The following is a 16,702-nucleotide window of genomic DNA, read 5'->3' on the forward strand; positions in this document are numbered from 1 at the left end:
TGTGTGCTTTCCTGAAGGTCTCTTATTTTTCATCTTGCAAAACAGGTAAAGGAGAAAAGTTTTCTTGCTGCTTCAGGCAGCTTAGTGTCTTCTTTTCATGTCCTTCATGGTAGGACATGAAGGGTGTTTGCTTAATGTTCCGGTGACCAGTTTCCAGTTTCATGGCTTGTAGGAGTACTTAAGGGACAGAGGGAACTGAAATGCTTTTTTGCTCTCACTTGCTTGATCAATGCTATAGTGCCAGCATAGCCAAGGAGAGAGTCAGGAATGCATGACATGTCCTGAGCTCCCCGCCCCCCCTGCCGCCCTCTATTCACTCTGTATCAGTAGTAATAAAAGCTTTGTGCATCCTCAGCTTTTTTTCAAGTTTCAATTTCCATTTTCTTTCTTTGAAGCATGGAGAAGAGCAAATGTACATAAACAAAACTTCATACTCAAGCCAAAATGCAATAGACACAATTGAATAGTAGTCAGTTAAGAATTTTAAGAAGAGCTTTTCTATGAATATTTCATTACTACATTAACTGAGCAAATAAAGAACATGTTATTAATATTCATACTGTGTTAGCAGTGGTTCAAAGGAATTTAATGTTTTATAGTTAATGTAGCATCCTATGTGTTGTGTAGGCCTTCAAAGAATGCCCAGATCTAGTAAGCTAATAACACTACAGATTTCCCTACCTCTTCCTTAATTCTCTGAATTACGGAATGTCTGTTGCTGTTCTTTGCATAGAACATTTCTTAGCAAAATTTTTCACACGCGAGTAACGGTACCAGTCTTGCATGTTTTGTTACCCAAAAATGGTTTTTAAGCAACTACACAAAGAGCTAAGGTGTATAGGCTGCAAGGTGCTGAGATACTGATAATGACCCTGCCTTTTGCAGAACTCATTGTGCTGTCTTTTCCATCTTTATTACTGTATATGCTTTATACTCTTTTGGAGAGCAAAGTTTAGGAGGTATTTAATATTTAGCATGTTCTCTCCTGCTTAGAGTTTAAAAAATATCGATCATCTGAATGACGGAGGTAGTTTGCAGAAGAAGAGGCTAAATGTAAAACTTAAAACTGAATTTCTTTACTGTGAGTGATGTGTTCTTCCTGTGTGTGTTAGTTTTTGTTCTTTTTTTAAAATGTAATTTGAAACTTAATATGTTTTATCTAAGAGTGAGAAAAAGAATAATGTGGTGTTGTGACACTTAAAACCAAGAAGATTTCTGGAGACAGCCTAGTAGCTTTCATTTGCTTACTGAAAATAGGATCACTCATCCTCTTGCATTGACTTGGTCTTTAAATTCCTTATGGCTGTTTTTGCATTGCCTACCCTCAGTAAGACTCTGGATTTAAAGATCTTTACAAGAAAAGTGACACCCATAGGAACAATAGAAATGTTAGAGCTTCCATTCCTGACTCCTGTTATTGCTCCTTTCCCTCTTGCTGGCTTAGGAAAAGACATTAATAGATGTTGAATTAAGACTTCATCAGTGGGTCCCTACTTCATTCACTTAGAAATCCTTACAGCTATTTTTTACTGCATATAGTGATAATTACTCCTGTTGGCAGAGCAGAACTAATCTAATCTGCTTTGGCTGCTGAAAGCTGTGTAGGAGCCAGGAATGATTTCTCTGTTGAATTGTTAACCCTGGATGTACAATTCCATCAGTACCACAGTGGGGCCCCTGCTTTGTCTGAGTACGTAGTAATCTGGTGCTTATGAACATGCAGGTATTAAAAAAAATTTAAAATTGTGTTATCTAATAGAGGAATAATGTGCTCTTATTTTGGTAACCCTGCTTTTGGGATTGATATGTTGTTGACATGTGTTGAGGAACCATCCAGCCTAGTCTATGGAATGGAGCTCTTACAGCTATGAGCAGCTGTAAGTACCTGATTTTCTTCCTGTATTGGATGTGGCTGAAAGAATTTAAAGGAAGTTAGACATTTCCTGTGCGCGTACATTATGTAGCAGCTGATGAAACTCTTGGGTCTGTATCTCTAGTTACTGCTGCTTTTTGATGTGCATAGGTTCGTGGTATAATTTTGGTCTTGCTGCTGCGTAGGTTCGCTATGGTCACAGTATCTTCACTTGGTGGCTAGAAGAGGTGATGGTGCTGTTTGGTTACAGTAGAAAGTTCTAGAATCTCTCTCTTAGATTTGGATTTAGCAGGATTAAAACAGCGTTAGTGTGGAATTTGTTACTCCTATCAACACAGTTATTGCAACAAATATTGAAACAAGTGACAAGAGAAAAAACTGCAACCCTGAGGGCATTAACCAACTTATTTGAAGGAAACTTTAAGGAGTCAAGTTCTTCTGTTTCAGTGCGTTCTTTCACTGATGCGCATATCAATCATGATGACAGAATATAGAAAAGCAATTCTTCCAGTTAAATCCATTATGGCAATTTTCACATTTCTCCTTGTGTTCAAGAGGTATAATTGCGTTATTTTCCTTTTTGCACATATTCTTGGGAACAGAATGAAAATCAAAACGAGATATTCCTATTCCTAGCTAATCTGTTCTCATCAGCATCCCAGAAATGGACAGGAAAGGTCAGAAACCCATGTTTTGCAGTAACCGCTGAGGTGTAGAAAGAGCATGTGTTATGACAATGATCTGTTCTTCTTCTATTCTCCTGCCTTCTATTCTTGTGTACTTCTTCTTTTCTAAGACCATAAATGACTAATACAAAAATATTCAATCTTCACAAGTCTGTATGTGCCTCCTTGCATCTAACATCAGTATTTCAGAAATTAAAAAAAGGTGATTGTTTCTTCTGAGATGTGTGACTTGAAGCCAAATTTGCTTCTTGATCACTTCCCTTTTATATACTTGCTTTAAATGTCTGGCCTTTCCTCAACTATTTTTGTCATAAAATGCTTGCTGTTACATAAAACCCCACCATATTTTGTTCATGCCGATAAGGCTGTTTAAAGACTAGGCTAAGGCAAATAGCTGCACCTGCATACTTTTTAAAGTGGTGCCATTTAGAGGAGGAATAGGAGGGGAAGATTTCTGAACTTTCCCTAATTGGCATGTCTTATTTCTCTGCCAGGAGGCAAAGTGGATTTAGTAGACAATTGGCTAAGCAGAGTCCTTCCTTTTCTTTGTTTTTACTCTTTCATCATAGCTTCAATGTGATGGTGGCTAGGAGCGACTGGCCTTGGTTTTCATACAGTTATTGGGAACCTTCTGAAGTTTGTGGGGGCCATGAACGCAATATACAAAAGAGCCTGGGAACTGCAGTGACAAAGGAATAGGTATACAATGTCAGCAAGAATGAATCATAGTGGAAGAAACCCACCTTCTCTGACACAGAGTGATCGAGATAGATTTTGTTTTTAATACCCCTTTATAGCCAGTTTGGAATGTCTTGGATGCTCAGTATGTTCTCTCGTTTGTCCTAGATGCAGTATGAATGTCTGTTGATCCAGATACAAATATAAGGAAAATGCCAACTATCCAAGCTTTCTTCCTTGCTTGTGACTAAATCGCCATAATAAAAAGGAGGTGAAAGCTGAAGTAAATACAAATAGTTGCTTTTTTCCACTATTGGTGATTTAAAAAAAAAAAAAAAGTTGAAAGTGGATTTAGAACTCTGTCTTTCATGAATGCTTGTCATTTCTTGGCCTTTCAGTTTTCACTCGCCTGACTGGTGTTGCTCTATTGTAATTTCATATAAATGTCTCGCGGCAGAATTTGATCTTCAGAGCTCTTTGTGTTGGTCTCGGAACACCCTTAGGAGTGCTTTTAGTAGAAAAGATACATGTGGATACTGGGTATTACGGTCTGCACTAAACAGACCTTTATTCTGTTGAAGTACTTCAGTGCTAAAATATATTTTCCGAGAAATAATGCTATGAATAGAGGATATATAAATTTTTTTTTTTTTCTTTTACATTTCATCTTTCACTTCATTAGAAGCCTGGTCAGAGAAGTCCCTCTTCCCTGTGGGCAGCTATAGTCCTGCCTGTGCTTTTTGTGTCTAATTAGTCATTTCTATTCAGTACCCTTTGTAAAATATTTCTCTGTGTTTCTGTCAGCACACATAACCATGTACTGTGTTGAAAAAGCCTCAAATCTTTCTTTTTTTTCTGTGTGAAGGAGCAAATGTTATGATAGAAAACAACATGCTTTTTCTGTGGAACTTATTATAATTTGGTTTGCCTACTCTCTTCCGCTTTATGTTCAGACAAATACAGTCCCAATTATATAAACCATACCTTTTTTTTTTAGGTGGTAGACTTTTTTTTTTTTCCCTTGAAAACTTGCTTTTCATTTAAATAAATGTTGTGTTAATGCCTCTCACAAAATAAAATTCAGTGCAGAATGGACCAGAGGCTGCTAAAACTCTAATCTGTTCCATAAAAACACAGTGATTTATCACAAGTGGTGTCCCATTTCAGCAGCTCTGACAAAGACATTATCGGTTTGTAGTAATGCAACTACTTATGCTTATTATATTCACTACTTATGCTGTGAAATATTAGGGTGCTTTAGGAATGCCTTGATAATCTACAGATGTTAATATTGAAAATTATGATTTTGTTGATGTGTCTCTGGATGCGCTTTCCTCTCATGGTATGCCTGGAGATGAGCCAGATAAAAGCTGTTTTTTTCACTAGTGTAAACTTCTTTGGCCTCATGGTATATACTACCCTACTGCAGTATTTTTACTGATCCACCTATTAAGAGTTCTGCATTGCCATCTCATAATGTAACCATGTAATTAGGAAAAAAGGCAGCATTACCTTTTTCAAGAGAATTTATTTCAGTTATGCTATCTTTTAATGAAGAGGAACCAGTTCTTGTTGTACTGAAAGACAATGTTTCCTATGGAGGAGGCTTTAAAGATTAGACCGTATGAGAGCTGCCTAGCTCTCCTTGCATCTCTAAGAGAACTGGGTACCCAATTGCTCTTTATGCCTTTAATGATCTCCCTTGTGGTGTGCTGAAGTATAATCTTTCTCTTTGAAAAAGAAACACAGTAATGTAGTAGGTTTCCAAATATCCTGAGGACTGTACTTAGTAATGAGAAACTGCAGACTGATGGTGCCTTTTTCTTATTGCCAGTGAGAAGGGTTGTCTTTTATAGAACTTCCTAGATTTTAGGTGTATGCTCTTTTTAATTTGGAGGTTTCTTTTACTAATTTGTACTTCTTCATACAACAACCACAGCGATAAATATCTTTGTTTTCATTGTGGAAAATTGTTTCTTTAGAGGATTGCAATACAAAGTTTTGGAAATCATTCAGAAAGTTTCCTGGGTAATAGAATCAAAAAACTTCCAAAACAGGAGTAGCATATAAGGGGTTCTTTTTAAAAATTTCTTCCCTCCCCCCCCCCCCCCCATATTTTATTGCAAAGTGAGCGCATATAAATGTGAACACATTTTTCACTTCAATAGCCTCACAGTTTATTCTTGTAGCTACTATGGTTAGCTTAATAGTTTAGTAATAAGCCTTTCATTTTGTTTTACAAGAGAAAATTGCTGGATACTGAATCACTAGATGCCCAACTAAACTCACTAAGCAGTCTTTGAACTAGCAGGGGGGTTAGACTGTTTTGTCAGGAGGCCTGTTCTGCTAAAGGCACTGTTTGGTGCACACTTGTTGATGATGTGGTCCTATCTCAGGTGTGGGTAGATTTGACAAATGCTTAGTCTGTGGTTTCTAGAGCCTACAAGAAATGTAATGTAACCGCTGCATTGTCATATAGTTATTGAACATTAGATTATAATTATGTCAAGTCTGTTTAACATATGATGCATGTTAAGTGCACTTTACCACTTAATGAATTAGTAAGTGTTTAAAAAAAAAAAGGGGGGGGGGGGTTGATATAGTAATGTATTTTGTAGTCGTTGTAACCTGTAATCAAAGTGAAAGGAAAAAGCAAACTAGAAAAAAAAAAGATAAAGCTACATGGCTGAATAATTTCCAAGAGGAAATGTCTGTCTTAACTCAGGGCTTTCTTATTTTGAACAAACTACATACTTGACAGGAAGGAATGAGATCGAGGGGGGGGGGGATGTTGGGAATTAGATTCTTCTTTGGTCTTTCTCTTGGAATATTCCAAATTTATTACTTGCAGTGTAGGTACTTTAACATTTCCTTTAAAACAGGTGGGCTAAGGGAAACTTAATTTCTTGTAATATGCTCTCCCACCTATTTGCATGTAATTCATAGTAATGATAATTTAGACACAAAAGGCTGATGTCACAAAATTCCCTCCAAATTTAAAGTAACCAATAAATCTTGTTGAAAAAGTGCTGCCATCTTTACCTTTTATTGTAGGACACCTCTGTTAAGAATTATAGGAGAAAATTAGCAGAATAGGAAGGTATTTTGTTTATGCAAAACTGCTGATACATTAAGCAGTGCTTTTAGCTATATATTGAGAAGCTAAATCAAACTCACTAAAATACTTTTTAGCAAATCTAGGCCAGATTTTAGGCCCGTGACAGTTCTTGTCTGTCCCTTAATTTTTTGCTCTTTTTAGAGGTAACCAACTTAATGCAGCTGTAAGCTTTCTTTGCACTGGCAGATTTCAGCAGTAACTAATTGAAACTCAAAAAAGTTTTAAAAAAAGCAGCTGAGTGAGGAAAGCTTCCTCTAGTGAGGAAAAATTTGTCAGTGGTTGTGCGAATGTCAATGTAAGAAAGTAACTTGGTATTCAAGTTGAATCAGTATTCTGCATTGGACAAACCTAGTGGCCTTTGATGACTTTTAAGAAAAATAATGAAAAACCTGGGGAAAAAGACTATATCAAAACACAATAATCTTTTTGTATGTGCCATGTTGTTTCTAAAACTGTATACTCCCACACGAGCTCATCTTCTCATTATTTCTGCCAGTGTCATGGTGGAAGAAGCACATACATTTTTACATCTCCTAGACTTCTAGCCTTGTAATTCTGACTTAAATTTTAAAATCTTTGCAAAACCAGAGAAGGTGCAATATTGACTTAGCAAGCTAGACTTGTTTAAATTTCACTACGTATAAAAACAGTTTGGCATAAATGCAGTGTGGTCTTGAGCAGCCCAGTATGTAGCCCAGCACAGGCTGCCCCATGTGAGCTGGGAGCTTGTGCAGATGAGGCTGTTTGGAGGGGAGGGAAGGGTAGAGGCTACAGCTCCACCTGGTACATCTGTGGCCCCTTTTACTTGGTGTGGCAGTTGGCAGTCACAGATGCTTTACTGGGAGCTTCAGCTTGTGCAGGGATTGCTTTTGTGGTGCTCTGTGATGAGTTTGTCAGCAGTTGTCTTGATGTCCACAACCATCTAATAGAGTTGTCTGCTGTTGAAGGGCCTCTTGTTGAATTGGTGCTTTCACATGTGTGACCTGGCTGTAAATCTAATCTCTCAGGTGCTCTGCTTTTTTCTGTGTCTGACTGGTAAAAATGCTGCTTTTACAAACAACATTAAGTTGGATTGTATAGCAATTCTATAATCTGTCCTAATGTAAACGATCCTCATTCTTAAGAATCCATTATAACACGAGAACTCTAGGAACTCAGTTTTAATGCTCAGATGCTGTATTTGTACTTTTAAAGTGCATATTCAAAGTAAAGCACTGGGTCATTTGAAATACTGTTGCTTATAAATATTGTATTTGCTTTTGAACTGTACCACAGAGTAAGACTACAACAGCGTCTTTATGGAGTACTAGTACCTTGTGGTGCTCGTCATCAGGAATGGTTATTGCACTTAGTTATCTCTCTTTAGTTATTGCAATGCAATTAATAGTTATTATCTTTTGTACTGGTAAGGTCTTTCAAAAAGTAGTCTACAGAAAAATGCCTTAAAAACCTTACAAGGAGAGCATTGTGGTAGAAGCCTTATTTTTATCCAGGTGGAAATGATCATAGATGCATGTGGATAATGTCAAGCAAAATAGCCTTTGATTCAGTACAGAAATCAAGGTGGTTTGAGGATCTTAAATCTCCACTAGATAAAGTGTAAATGACTTCTCAATTGCAAATTTTATCCGCTCCTGGGTTCCAAATGGAGAATAAGCATTCATAATGTCTTTAGTGTGTTAAAACAGTGCACATGTGTTCACTAAACATTCAAACTAGATTTTGATCTTAACAGCTGAAGACACATGAAGAATAACTTTCTTATATCAATATAATTTTATTAAGGTAATTTTGTTCTTGCTTCTAAGGTAACTTGTATGTCGTCTATAGACTAATTTGTATGTAGTAGCATATTGCCATTTCTCTTTGTTTACGTAAAAAGAGAAAATAGTTTCTGTTCACAAAGTGTCTGCTCAGATTTCCGTTAATGATTTTGAATCTGAAGGAAACTTCTGTGGCTGAATTAGAATCAGTGGAAGATCACAGCATAGTGGAAGTGCTGACTTACACTACAAAATTCACTGATAGAATTATTTATATTTGTGACGAAAGTGAGCACACAAATTGCTAATTGACCCACTCGATGCTTAGTATTTTTGTTTTCTTTCCCTAGTTTCTTTGCTTGAAGAATATAAGGACTTTTCTTTCGGCATGTTGTGAAATATTTGGGATGAAGAAAAGTGAACTTTTTGAAGCATTTGATTTGTTTGACGTGAGAGATTTTGGAAAGGTAAGGATCCTTTCAGTTACATCCTGCATAAAACCTGTGTTTCGATGCTTGAGTATAGAAGATTTTAATGGTAGATGTGGTGCACAAGTTGTGACTGATGGATGAGCATTTATTAGTAAAAAACAGTGGGGAAGAATTAAGAAAGCTGAAGAATTAGATTTACATTGGAGGGGCTAGTAAAGGGCCGAGAAAAATCCTTGGTAGGAAAGTTCTGAAGGTATGAAAAGCATGGATAAATTAAAAATTCAGATAGAAAGATGCTGAGTTAAAGGTATATGAAATATGTGGAGGTGGCAAACAGTTGGCGCATGCTGTCTGGTGGAATCAGAAACCCTGGCCGTATACGTTGTAAGACAACAAGGCACAGAGCACGTTTCTTTAGTCTCAAGTGCTCAAAATTAACGCATGTATCTGCCCTTGTAAATATTTTTTGACAATTGGTTTTGAAATCTGTTGGTTTTTCTAACCTGCTGTAAAATTCAAACACAACTATGGTGGGTTGATGTGACTATTCTAATGTACACACCCTGAAGTGTATTCTGTAAGGCTATGATTAGTTATTCTATATGTAAAAGCTTTTTCCATTCTATTGTTCATAACCTCCTACGTATTTGTTTGATCTGTCATTGCCAGCATCTGTTCAGTTCAACTTTGGTTTCTGCTTTTGAGTCATAGGGTATCATTACCCTAATTCACAGGAAAAGGTCTAAAAATTACATGAAGTAGCACCAAAAGTAGTTATTTATTCAAATTTAGTACATTTGAAGCACTATTCCTTTTCTTAAGAGATCATAATTTCATTAACTAATTTTTATGCACTGCTTTTTTTATAAGTAGACACAGAGGTAAAGATGATGTAAGAGTGCAAGTGTGAATCAGGGCTCCAATATGAGTTTGAAATGGTTCAGTGATTACTGTTAACGAAAATATCTAAGTATTTTTCTGAATCATTTGTCTTGTTTTAGTCCTTTGAGTATACAATGAGATAAACCTGTTAATTCCACTTGTTCTTTAGTTATGCTGAATATCTTTTGTCCTCATAAATCATAGTTAAGCCAAAGCTTTTGTTAAAATGTGATCTTTTTTACAAATTTAGTAATTGCTTATTAAAAATTAGATTTGTTTTGCTTGTGCAGAGGAATTAAAATTGTTGATTTGATTTCTTTATTTTGGTGTGCTAGCAATGTCTTATATAAGGTATTTAAGTCAGATATCCTAATGCTTGCTTCCAATCTTTGATACCTATGCCTAATGCACATGAATTTTTTTATTGTATGTTCTATTTAATTGCTGAGTTTTACGTTTCATGCCACATAAACATAAACAGCTTTTTTTTCATACAGTCTAGTATTGAAGAAGTATTTTGCAGTGCAAAATATTATTGCTGTATCAATGAATATCCCATAAACAAGTTCTGAATTAAGGCTGAATGTAACCCAACAAATATGTTTGTGGCACTCTTTTGTTGTTATTTTAGAATATGAGAGTATATAGGTGGAATAATTGGTTAAAAAATCTGAAATTGCCTTATATCCATGATATTTAGTATTTTATTTCTCTTCTTAAAGTAAAGTGGACGCAGTGACATGGATTTTTTACCATGTTTGTTGCCACAGTATACAACAAATAAACTAATTATTCTTGGTACTGGTATTTCAGTTCTAGTGATGGTGACAGTGCTTTCAAGCAATGGTTTCTCTAGTCTTGGTCTCTTTAGTGGCCATTGTCACCTTTCTTGGAAGGCTACCAGGAAAAAATGCAGTGACAACTTTGAAAGACACTGGTGTGTGGAATTCTTTTATGAGGCTATCTATGTGCATGGTGACAGCTGCTTGTGCAGAGGTGGAGATGTTAAATTGAACAAGCCTGAGCAGTCCTTGCGATAGCTGTGTCGGGCATGCTTTTAGGTGCATAATGGCTATGCTGTTCAGCTGTTTCAATTGTGTGCTTGTGTGGAAGCTTGCCACACACGAGTGGAGGTTGCAGTATGCTCTATTTAGGCTAATCTGTATATTTTACTAGCTTCTGCAAATGAGCATGTAGTCAGCTTCCTAAGGCAGTTGTTGAACTTGAGGCCATTAAGGAAGTGGAGAGGAAAATTACAACTGTATTAAAATATATAGCTAGCCTTATGCTGGGTTATTTCTGTGGTTTTAAGTGTATTGTTTGTACACTTAGCTGAGAATATCTGTAAAGTGGCATGGGATTTCAATTGCATATATTGTATTTATTACTTTGGAAATTCTGATTGCTGGTAGCAGCGGTGAGAATAAGAAAGCTTATCTTCTTCAATTTGTTCTTTGCTTCTCAACTTTCCCCTTCATTTTTTTTTTTCCTATGAATAACAGCTCCAACATAGTTGTAAATCTCCAGCCTTCTTTAAGTTGTATATATGCAAAAGACCAAAAAAAAAGCGCTGCAGATTTTTCCTGCTACTGCAACTAAGTTATTCTGCTGTTTCTAAAAAGAATTCTTTGAACATCTCTCCCTAAATGTGTACAAAATATGGATGATCTTAAAATTACTACAGGCACAAACAAAAAGGGTAACAAGGTTTAGAAACATTCTGTTTTCCAAACTGTTGCCCAAATAAGTGATGGAATGAGCGTGTGGAATACAGCCTCTAACACAGAGTGTACTGGAAGGTGTCTTGAGGTGTCAGAAGCTGGCAAGTACTTATTAGTGGTGAGATATGAATAAAATGTAGGTGAGATGGCTCCATAAACCTTATATATCTGGTACTTTTAAATGCTTCAATTGAATTTATGAAGAAATTACCGAATTTGTTGTCTTACAATGGAATATTCTGGTTAGTATGACAGATTTTGATGGCTGTTTAAGCATGCTAGTGGAGGGAACAGTAGAAATGTGTCAACTGTAAATGAACAGTGTGCCTTCAAGGAAATAAGACTGAAGGGAAAAATCAGATGAGAGACCTGGTGATGGAAACTGTCATTTTAAAAAAAAATGCTCTGGTGTTTTTCAACTCTAAAGAAAATGGCAGCATTTGCTACCCCTTTGCATGGTAGAAGTAGCAGCTGTAAACTGCCTATATAGTCGTAAGACTTTTAATAGCCTTGTGAAATACTGATTACAAAATGTTTGATGTAATGGTGAAACTTGCATTTAATATCTGGGGTAAATGAGCTGTTTTCAGGTGCTTTGACGTAACGTATGAAAATTTGACTTGAACTTTGTCCTCCACTTTGCAGAGACTTTTGGATCTCTCAGTGATTAGAGAAGAAAAAGGGTGTATGTGGTGTGGATGGGAATCAGAGGTGAAGCTGAAGTAACAGCATGTAAATAGTTGGAGAATAGGTAAAGAAATAGGGGAGCAGGTAAACCCATGTGTATTTTTTTAATGCCTATATTCTATATGAATATTGATATCAGCTGTTACAAGATGAGGGTTTTTTTCTGTTTCAAGTATAATAGCACAGGTTTTCTTATTTTTAGAATGATGGTGCTTGAAAAAAGAGGGGCTACATTACACAGAAATAAGAAGGTTCTTAAATCATGCTTTCTAAAACTACATAAAACTTGTTTTTCCTTGAATTCTACAGTATTCACTCATTCCCACTCACCTTTCTATCAGTAAATTTTATTGTTGTTGCATTAAGTTCCTGACGGAGCATGAAATGCCCTCCCACGCGCACGGGGTGCCAGACAGTGTTTTCATTATGAATTCCATGCTGGAGAGTCATTTTTCACTAGCGCAGGGTTGTCAGGTTCTTCCTTTCTACCTGTGTGCCAGAATCAACAAATACTGTTGATACTTGTTCCTTCAGCTCTGTGAGCCTGCACACTCCTCGAGCAGCAGTCGTTGCTGTTTGGTACGCCGCAACAAATTGTTGCTATCCCTATTCTCCGAAGGAAGTTTGCAACTAATGTGTTGCAGAAATGGGGATCTGAGGATTAGTTCCAGCCCCCATTGATGTCAATAGACGCTCCCTGGCCTCAGAGAGTTGTGTTTTAGGTCCTATGGGGGGAAAACGTTGTCCAGATATTGTCAGAAAAAGAACTTTTGTGTGTTCTGCTTCTAAATAGTCTAAGCAGTGTATAACTGAGCACAGAGTGGTTTTTATGATATAACTGATTTAATATGAACATAGCCATGGACCCTCCCAGTAGCAATCCTCCAATAGATGTCTAGAAATAACATACAATATCCAGTCATGATTTTGAAAAACAAACAAGTAGATCCAATATCAACTACTACCAATCAAACAAGTGCCTAATTGTTTAAAAGCATATAACATAATGTCTAATGTAGCCAAGTCTCAAGTGACACTTCAAAGGCTAATTTATGTAGAAGCAAGCAACTGCTGTGAAAACATTAAGTGTGTATACTAAGGTCATGTAGTTTGTGATCATTTTAGTCACTCAGTGCAAAGGAAATCCGGGCTATGATGCAGCAGAAAGTCATGTTGAAGTTGAGAATCCTGGTGTGTTAGTATTCCCTCAGGTTTAACAGATTCCAGGAAGATCAGGCAGATGTGCATGAAATACACCCACCAAAATCGACACAACAAAGAGCAACAGTTCTTATAAGAAGTTATGTACATTTTCAGGAAGAGAGAGGAGGAAAAATGTTTAGGAAATTTTCGACAAAACTGAAGCAGTTGAGAATAACCTCAGTTGTTTTATGTTTTATTTGGTGAGTTTAATGAGTGAAGTAATAGAGAAAAATATGAGCACTTTCACTAATAAGGTCATATTAAAACTTCAGAACATTGGGGAATGTGCCAAGATATTATGGGATATTTTTGTAAAGATATTAAAATGGAGAAAGAGAAATGAACTGGTGAAAAAAAGACTATCATTAAAAACAGAGCTCTGTATTTTCATCCTCCGAGATCTTTTAGTGGTAGAATTAAAAAAAATAAAAAAAAGTTAGTGGGTTGCTCAAGAAACTAGCTGTACAATTGTTCCTAGGACTAGCATTTTAATGTTTTCACGTGTTTTGGTGAGAGGGACTGGTTTGGGGTGAATGACACTTGAACTCCCTTGAGGTGTACTTGTGAATGTGGGAGAATAAAGAAACGGTAGATATGGACAGGTTTTGGCTTCCTTATCCATGGAAATGCTATGGACAACATGAGCAACAAAACACTAACCTGTACCAGAACTGCTAAAATGCTTGGCATGTATGGAAGACCTTATTTGTTAGATATTATTTCTGTTTGTATGGAGTTCCATAAAGGTCAAGCACTCAGAAGCCTTCCTAAAAGCTTACCTTAAATCATAGCAACAAATGACTTCCAGCCCCGAAGAACATAAATTGTAGTTTTGGGCAATGTGATGAGCTGGGTGAACAAAAGGGATGAATAATGGTATTAGCTCATCAACCACCTTTTTGAAAGGTCCTTGAAAATGTATAGAAATAGATTGCCATGGTGTGACAGTGGAAACCATTACAAACTTTAGATAAATTCAGTGTGCTTATCTATAATAATTTGTTGCAGCGATCATCACCAAAGAGTCCGTACAAATTGCTAGGCATATAACTTCAATAAATCTAAAACCATTAGTGTGAGCTTATACCTTTTACTTGAGCATATATATTTAGGCCTGAATATGTCAGGATTATGGGCTTGAATGTTCTTGTGACAGAATACTAGTCGACTGTCACCTCACTGGTCTTTCCAAGTGAATCGTCATGAATTTCTTAAAGGTTTGTCATAACTTTTCAAGTTCTTACGTTTGTTTCCAGTTGATGAAAACACTACTGATAATTTTGGTTTTGACCACATCACAAAGCGCTGAACATACCACAAGTATTCGATCGTTAATGAAAATTCTTATCCAGGGAGTGCTTGGGATGTTTTGGAAGTATCAGAAAACTTTCAGTCCTTGCATAATGTAGGCTTGTGTTCAGTTTAACAGCAAATGTGACCAGGTTTGTAAAGTCAAAGTTAATGGAAACTGATAATATGAGAGAATAAAACTGAGTTTCTGAGCATGTTTCTCTGTTGTTAAGATGATCTTGTCCAAATGTTAGGTGTATCTGATTGACATAGCTTGGAGACACTGAACTCACAGCATTGAATTCTGGTAGTGTGCATTTCTCTTTGAGGTGGATGAAGTTTTGGAGGAAGAGTACAGTTGGAGCTTAAGTAGGTTGTGTTTAAGATGAAGTAGGATGCTTATTCAAAAGTAATGCTAAACTGGGCACCCTGTTTAAAATTTGAAATTATTTTGTGTAGGGTCTTCATAGGAAAGCATTCAGTTTCTTATTGGTCTATCCTTGAATGGTTTGATTACAAGAAACTTAGCTTCATTCCTATGATACTGGTAAACTCTATTCTTCCTCATGTTTGGTGTCCTTCCTCTGTGCCTGGCCTTTTGTCTGAGCAAGAGACTGACACAAGCAACACTATGAATTATCTAGAATGCGTTTTTGCAGTTACCTGCTTTTCTCATTGTTTCCTGCAGCTTGCTTTGCATCTTAGCTGACGCCATCTTGGTAAAAATCAAAGATGAGGAGGCAAATGTCTTTTTGTTGTATGCATTAATGGTGACAACAGCCATTGAATTAACTCTGATACATCATCTATGTGTAGCTTTAAAATAATAAATTTGGTGACTTCCTTTGCTCCACTCCAATATAAAAAAGTTAGAGGAAGAATAATTATTAAGTTTGATTTTTTTCCCTGTATTTTTTTCTTGGAATGATTTGAAATAGCTAGACTTCTCTTTTTCTGAAAGATGTCTCCTAGTTCATATATATTTATATAAATAGATACACATATTTATACGCATGTATGAGTTTAAATGTTATTGAAGGGTATCTGTGCTCAACCTCCACCAGAGAGATTTGGGCCACTCTTGAATTCTACCCAAGAGGTACAAATTGCAAGCTAGGGAGATGACGGTATTTTCTGTGAAGAATTATTTAAGCAGGTTTAAGTGTTCTCCAAAATTAGCTGCTAGTGATGTCCTGGGGCCAAACCTGGGAGATGCTAACATGCTGGTGGAAGGCCGGACTGGGATTTTTTTTCTTTTTTTTTTTTTTTTGGTTCAATAAGGTAAGGCCACATTTTTGCCCACGTTTTGTTGATGTCCCAAGTTGGAAGGTGTATCCAAACCGGCAAGAGAACCTGCCAACTGGGAATGTCCGTGCTTCCCGGGAGCTGCTGTGACAGTCCTGCCCTGCTCAGTGGCCACATCAGCCCAGGCTGGGTGGGCGGAGGGAGAAGTACATGGTCCCATCTGGGATTTTTTTCTTTTTTTTTTTTTGGCTCAGTCTGTGGAATCTGCCTCTTTGTGCAGGCAAGGGGGAGACCACCTGCCAGCTGTTTACAGTTGGTAGTTCTACGTAAAGCAGAAGTGCGCTTAAGTGAAAGTCCCAAATAATTATGTATTTTCAAAGAGAGTAGTTGCTGCTTGTTTCTTTGTAAGTATTACAAATTCTGGGTTTGTTCAGCCTCAGGTATGCTCTGATAGTTAGATTGTAATTTCATTCATTGCTTTTTCTCTCCATTCTCAATAGAAAGTGAAACTTACATGTTTTGCAGCAGGAAACAATGTTTGAGTATTTCATAAAAAGGAAATAGGTATGAGTTGATGAGAAATGTTTACAAAATGTGTTAAAAGGCTTTTACTTAACATGTTGGTGACAGGGCGAGAGAGCTGTTTACTAATAAAGAACTGTGTTCTGCTGGTTTGGGTCTTTCAGTGGAAACTGTATTTAGGGAGATGTATTTTGATCAAAACATGTTACAGCAAAGTTTTGGATCTTAAATGTTTTTGACTGTGAAGCATGAGATGAGATTTATTTGGAGAAGTGCTGTTAAATAGATTGTTTGCATTTTCATGGTTTTCTTGATGAGATTTCAAAGTTTAAATGTTGTTGGTTGAAAACCAAGGATTTAATTTCCAAAATAACGATTCAATAATTAAGTTATTCAGTGTAAAATTTTATTATGAATGTATTACCTGATAAACTTGGGAACCTGTTTAGAAACAATTTGAATAATGATAGTTGCTAATATTACAGAAGAATTTAAGTGTTGTCAAAAAAGATGATTAACGAAAGTGAAATTACATGACCCACTTCAGCTACTGTTAATCTCTACAAGTAAATCAGTTCTTAGATTTCACACAGTTACAGTTTA

General features: G+C 36.5%; 1 protein-coding gene across 1 annotated transcript in view; it reads left to right on the plus strand.

Annotated features, from left to right (window-relative positions):
- The window catches only part of VAV3 (vav guanine nucleotide exchange factor 3), a 168,790-nt gene that overhangs the window by 24,488 nt on the left and 127,600 nt on the right, over nt 1-16,702 (plus strand). The window contains exon 4 of the mRNA XM_014943349.1: nt 8,469-8,585. Coding sequence (XP_014798835.1) covers nt 8,469-8,585 — 117 coding nt within the window. The remainder of the gene's footprint in view (nt 1-8,468; nt 8,586-16,702) is intronic.

This window comes from Calidris pugnax, unplaced genomic scaffold (assembly GCF_001431845.1).
Source record: "Calidris pugnax isolate Ruff unplaced genomic scaffold, ASM143184v1 scaffold63, whole genome shotgun sequence".
Classification (NCBI taxonomy): domain Eukaryota; kingdom Metazoa; phylum Chordata; class Aves; order Charadriiformes; family Scolopacidae; genus Calidris; species Calidris pugnax.